This window comes from Pteropus vampyrus, unplaced genomic scaffold (genome assembly GCF_000151845.1).
Source record: "Pteropus vampyrus isolate Shadow unplaced genomic scaffold, Pvam_2.0 Scaffold680, whole genome shotgun sequence".
Classification (NCBI taxonomy): Eukaryota; Metazoa; Chordata; class Mammalia; order Chiroptera; family Pteropodidae; genus Pteropus; species Pteropus vampyrus.
The window spans coordinates 407121-413717 of record NW_011889461.1 but is presented as its reverse complement, the minus strand read 5'-3'; the positions used below and the strand labels follow the sequence as shown (position 1 = coordinate 413717).

The window sequence follows — 6597 nt, the reverse complement described above, 5'->3', positions numbered from 1 at the left end:
ACTGACTAATGGCCCTCAAGCTGCTTCTCTTCACCATCCACCTTGTTTGCCTTGAGGCCACATGTTCCAAAGGCTGCTAGTAGCCAGGATCCTGGCATACAAAAACAAGCCTATGTCTGTGAAACATGGGACTCTTCCAAGTGCAACTTTGGCTTGAGGACCACCACTGGTCTACACAAATCGTAGAACTGCCATGTGCTAGCAGTACCCAATCTTTTCCCACATCCTCTCCTTCAAAGGTCCTCACACTCCAATACATTTTTAGCATGCTAATAGTTTCTTAGTATCTGCTTAAGGAACCCAAATAAAAGATTGTAAAAATGGCTATTTTGCAAACTCCCAGTTTCCTATTTCAATGGAATGTCCAGATTTAATAAAAGGACTAGCTGCTACTGCATCAATATACAACAGACCGCAAACTGATGCCTTGGTCAAACTTTTTTCCTACACATTGAGATTTCCACAGCTCTGCTTAATTTCCTTTGTATTATGCTAAAATATCTCAATCCTACACTTAGACATTAAAACATGGAGCCAAGGAAAGCTACATTGCCCAGGCTACTATATGCCAAGATCCCTTTTTCTGTGTCATTGACATTTTTGACTTACACATTTTTCCAAGTGTTATATATTGGAATGCTTTGTCTAGTCACAAATCTCAAGGTTATGTCATTCCTGCCCATTCAACAAGCTGCCAAATGCCCAAATGCCATCAATATAATCTCAGATGTCTCACAACTACCATTTTAAGTTACATTTCCCAACCAATCTATCGTGATAATTTTCTTTCATTGACTCTCAATCTAAATGAAGAATGTAACATATAATAAACTGCAGCACCAAAGTTGAAATAAACTGTTAGGGGAAGTTATAGATCCATTTTGATGTGCAAACCTATAAGAGTGTCATGGTATATATCTGTACTTCCTAGCATATGCTGTGTCTTCATTTGTCCAAAAGCCTATCAGAAGATAGGTTTAAGAGCTCCATCATTATAAACTTTCCAAGGTACTCCTTTCCACTGTCCTTAACCAAGGTTTATTTGTCTCTCTCCCTTTAAGATACTCACATCCTATCCTACTGTCTAAATCTCTGTAATCATTACATATAGCCCTCTGACTTCTTTGCGTACTCTCAAAATGCTGGTAACCACCACCATTTAAGCACACAAGTGAATTTAGGGCAAAGTGATTTTAAAGCCATTTAAAAAAATACAAGAGAACAAATCCACTTTATTTACTAAATTCAAATCCGTGACGGGTACAGCATCTGCGGGGGGGGAAAAAAACATGTCATTAGATGCATGTTACATACAAATTTACAAATGTTACTGAATACCTCAATATAAATAAATCTCCCTCTCCCATTAACTCAACTCTGAAAGGCATCCAATGATGACACATCCAGGTGAGGAGGGAACCAAGCCCTCGGTTGCTAAATGAACATACTTTGAAAGAACCAATCTGAGAGCACTGAAAGTCCACTTAATTTTGCTTCTTCTAATGAGTGAAAAACTTCTGATGAGAAACCTCAACTGCTCAGCAGGGCTCAAAAGTACCCCGTGACCCGAAGACTGTGGCCATGTCTATTAAAAATGGATCCTAAAGAAAACAAGAGCTATTTTAGAAAATCACAGGGTCTGGAGTAGAAAATTGGCCAAAGTCCTGGGACCTAAAACCATGAACATCGGTTTTCTTCTACAAAATAAGGCTAATAACACCTATTCTAATAAGATTGTTGTAACGAAAAGACGGGAAAATAGTTAAGAATTATGCCAGTGTATGAATTGTTATTTTCTAGCAAGTACTACAGTGCCCAAAATATATCTTTGTCAGAAAATTATTCATTTAAATACAATTTACACCCCACTCTTGGCCACTTTAGCAAAATCTGAAATCTATGAACAATTCATTCGAACATTTTGCCTTTGCTTTCCTTCTGATGTTCCGTAATACATTTACACAATACCCACTAATTCCACAGTATAATCTACTGATGACATTTTATAATCACAACAGTTCTTAAGAGGTCAAAGCCCAATGCCTTGAACTTAGTTTGACTCAAAAGGGTGTCATACTGCTAATTGTACTTACTACACGGATTCTGTGTCCAATGGCTTTAGCAGGAAGGTTGCTTCGGAATTTGGCACGAACCATGCCACTGTTTCCATGAGCACGAGTTACCTTTCCCCAAATTACCCTGGTTTTGTTTGGTTTGCCACCAGGAGTCACCGTGTTGCTGATTTTAAAAGAGAATAAAAGAAGCATGAGAACCCAGGCAACTAGTATAGTGTAGTATAAATTTCAAGTGACATCTAGACTAGTGGCTCTCAACCCTAGTTAACCACTTAAGTCACCTGAGAAATTAAAAAAAAAAAAAAAAGGCTAGGGCATCATTCATTCAAATACTCGAAAATCTACTATATGCCACCTCTATAAATTTTCATTTTTGGCAATTTTATAAAATAGAGCAGCTTACAAAATATACATCCCTTTCAGAGGACAACAAAGTAAATAGCCTTCAGTTATACATAAGCAAAATATATAGAATGTCAGATGGTAACAGCTGTAATATTGGGGGGTGGGGAAGCAAAAGGGGACAAGAAGTTTGAGAATACTTGTGTGTCTACAATTTTAAATAGCCAGAGAAGGCCTCATTGAGAAGGTAACACTTGAACAAGGACTGGAATGTAAGGGAACAGCCTGTTAAAAACCTGAGCAGGCTGTGTCACTGGCTTATAGAAATGCGGAAGATACCAAGGGGTGAATCCTAGCTGGTTTAAAAGTAGAAATAGAGTCCTGAATGCATGGAGTCTTTAATGACTTTGGCTTTCACTAATGAGATGAGGATCAGTTGTTGTCTGACTTGTAATTTTAAAGGACGCTGGTTGCAGAAGGAAAGGATAAAGATGAAAGCATGTCCCCAGAAATTTTAATTTGCCCATTATGGGTTTAAGAACCCAGAATTAAGAACCAATGCTCTAGAGACGTAATCCCAATCTTTTCCCACATCCTCTCCTTCAAAGGTCCTCACACTCCAATACATTTTTAGCATGCTAATAGTTTTAGTATCTGCTTAAGGAACCCAAATAAAAGATTGTAAAAATGGCTATTTTGCAAACTCCCAGTTTCCTATTTCAATGGAATGTCCAGATTTAATAAAAGGACTAGCTGCTACTGCATCAATATACAACAGACCGCAAACTGATGCCTTGGTCAAACTTTTTTCCTACACATTGAGATTTCCACAGCTCTGCTTAATTTCCTTTGTATTATGCTAAAATATCTCAATCCTACACTTAGACATTAAAACATGGAGCCAAGGAAAGCTACATTGCCCAGGCTACTATATGCCAAGATCCCTTTTTCTGTGTCATTGACATTTTTGACTTACACATTTTTCTAAGTGTTATATATTGGAATGCTTTGTCTAGTCACAAATCTCAAGGTTATGTCATTCCTGCCCATTCAACAAGCTGCCAAATGCCCAAATGCCATCAATATAATCTCAGATGTCTCACAACTACCATTTTAAGTTACATTTCCCAACCAATCTATCGTGATAATTTTCTTTCATTGACTCTCAATCTAAATGAAGAATGTAACATATAATAAACTGCAGCACCAAAGTTGAAATAAACTGTTAGGGGAAGTTATAGATCCATTTTGATGTGCAAACCTATAAGAGTGTCATGGTATATATCTGTACTTCCTAGCATATGCTGTGTCTTCATTTGTCCAAAAGCCTATCAGAAGATAGGTTTAAGAGCTCCATCATTATAAACTTTCCAAGGTACTCCTTTCCACTGTCCTTAACCAAGGTTTATTTGTCTCTCTCCCTTTAAGATACTCACATCCAATCCTACTGTCTAAATCTCTGTAATCATTACATATAGCCCTCTGACTTCTTTGCGTACTCTCAAAATGCTGGTAACCACCACCATTTAAGCACACAAGTGAATTTAGGGCAAAGTGATTTTAAAGCCATTTAAAAAAATACAAGAGAACAAATCCACTTTATTTACTAAATTCAAATCCGTGACGGGTACAGCATCTGCGGGGGGGGAAAAAAACATGTCATTAGATGCATGTTACATACAAATTTACAAATGTTACTGAATACCTCAATATAAATAAATCTCCCTCTCCCATTAACTCAACTCTGAAAGGCATCCAATGATGACACATCCAGGTGAGGAGGGAACCAAGCCCTCGGTTGCTAAATGAACATACTTTGAAAGAACCAATCTGAGAGCACTGAAAGTCCACTTAATTTTGCTTCTTCTAATGAGTGAAAAACTTCTGATGAGAAACCTCAACTGCTCAGCAGGGCTCAAAAGTACCCCGTGACCCGAAGACTGTGGCCATGTCTATTAAAAATGGATCCTAAAGAAAACAAGAGCTATTTTAGAAAATCACAGGGTCTGGAGTAGAAAATTGGCCAAAGTCCTGGGACCTAAAACCATGAACATCGGTTTTCTTCTACAAAATAAGGCTAATAACACCTATTCTAATAAGATTGTTGTAACGAAAAGACGGGAAAATAGTTAAGAATTATGCCAGTGTATGAATTGTTATTTTCTAGCAAGTACTACAGTGCCCAAAATATATCTTTGTCAGAAAATTATTCATTTAAATACAATTTACACCCCACTCTTGGCCACTTTAGCAAAATCTGAAATCTATGAACAATTCATTCGAACATTTTGCCTTTGCTTTCCTTCTGATGTTCCGTAATACATTTACACAATACCCACTAATTCCACAGTATAATCTACTGATGACATTTTATAATCACAACAGTTCTTAAGAGGTCAAAGCCCAATGCCTTGAACTTAGTTTGACTCAAAAGGGTGTCATACTGCTAATTGTACTTACTACACGGATTCTGTGTCCAATGGCTTTAGCAGGAAGGTTGCTTCGGAATTTGGCACGAACCATGCCACTGTTTCCATGAGCACGAGTTACCTTTCCCCAAATTACCCTGGTTTTGTTTGGTTTGCCACCAGGAGTCACCGTGTTGCTGATTTTAAAAGAGAATAAAAGAAGCATGAGAACCCAGGCAACTAGTATAGTGTAGTATAAATTTCAAGTGACATCTAGACTAGTGGCTCTCAACCCTAGTTAACCACTTAAGTCACCTGAGAAATTAAAAAAAAAAAAAAAAGGCTAGGGCATCATTCATTCAAATACTCGAAAATCTACTATATGCCACCTCTATAAATTTTCATTTTTGGCAATTTTATAAAATAGAGCAGCTTACAAAATATACATCCCTTTCAGAGGACAACAAAGTAAATAGCCTTCAGTTATACATAAGCAAAATATATAGAATGTCAGATGGTAACAGCTGTAATATTGGGGGGTGGGGAAGCAAAAGGGGACAAGAAGTTTGAGAATACTTGTGTGTCTACAATTTTAAATAGCCAGAGAAGGCCTCATTGAGAAGGTAACACTTGAACAAGGACTGGAATGTAAGGGAACAGCCTGTTAAAAACCTGAGCAGGCTGTGTCACTGGCTTATAGAAATGCGGAAGATACCAAGGGGTGAATCCTAGCTGGTTTAAAAGTAGAAATAGAGTCCTGACTGCATGGAGTCTTTAATGACTTTGGCTTTCACTAATGAGATGAGGATCAGTTGTTGTCTGACTTGTAATTTTAAAGGACGCTGGTTGCAGAAGGAAAGGATAAAGATGAAAGCATGTCCCCAGAAATTTTAATTTGCCCATTATGGGTTTAAGAACCCAGAATTAAGAACCAATGCTCTAGAGACGTAATACCTTTAAGCATGTATATAAAACATAATTTCAAGGCATCAACAAAATGAATTAATTAAGGTACATTAAAAGTACTCTATAATCTACAGCCATGCTACCCTGAACAAGTCCTATCCTGTCTGATCTCGGAAGCTAAGCAGGTTCGGGCCTGGTTAGTACTTGGACAGGAGACCACCTAGGAAGACCAGGTGCTGTAGGCGTAAAAAATTAAAAAAAAAAATAAAAAAATAAGGAATTGTAGGTTGATAAGGTCCTTGCAATCTGTCAGGTCAACCAAAGGTTGCCTCGCCTAAAAAAAAAAAAAAAAAAAAGTACTCCTTCCTTGAAACAATTAACAGCTATAATAAGTGCAGAAAATATCTAAATCCAATACCACCCACAAAACTAACATCCTCCTATAACCTGCCAACAAGTTCTATAAAGTCACAAAGTTAGAAGTCGTAACAGTTCCAATTACTTTACCAACATCTTTTATTCCTCCTTGAATAGGAGACAAATCTCAAATAAAAATTCAAAAAGCATATTATAAACTTACTTCTTTGCCTTGTACACGTAAGCACATCTCTTGCCTAGATAAAACTCAGTCTCATCTCGAGCATAAACGCCTTCAATTTTAAGAAGAGCAGTGTGTTCCCTCTGGTTCCGGAGACCCCGCTTATAGCCAGCAAAAATGGCCTTGGACCATAGCCTAAGACACACAAATACATATTAACCATAAACTGTTACAAGATCTTGTTTAACTTCAATAAACGACCAGTATAATTTGACTTGTAATGACCCCCCCCACCCAAAAATTATCTATAGCAAACATTTGATTTTTT

General features: G+C 37.4%; 2 protein-coding genes, 1 long non-coding RNA gene and 1 pseudogene across 3 annotated transcripts in view; 2 read left to right on the top strand and 2 right to left on the bottom strand.

Annotated features, from left to right (window-relative positions):
• The window catches only part of IQCG (IQ motif containing G), a 55787-nt gene that overhangs the window by 2596 nt on the left and 46594 nt on the right, over window positions 1-6597 (top strand). The window lies entirely within an intron of this gene.
• On the bottom strand, window positions 1213-2269 carry LOC105309179. Its single transcript, XR_897369.2, has 2 exons — window positions 2094-2269; window positions 1213-1269 (listed from the first exon to the last, which is right to left on the bottom strand). It is a non-coding gene; the product is annotated as an uncharacterized LOC105309179 (long non-coding RNA).
• On the bottom strand, window positions 3997-6481 carry RPL35A (ribosomal protein L35a; the record flags this gene model as incomplete). The annotated part of the gene is made up of 3 exons (XM_011385285.2): window positions 3997-4053; window positions 4878-5022; window positions 6312-6481. Coding segments are annotated over 3 exons (339 nt in total), but the record flags the coding sequence as incomplete, so codon positions are not given.
• On the top strand, window positions 5858-5976 carry LOC111733903 (annotated as a pseudogene).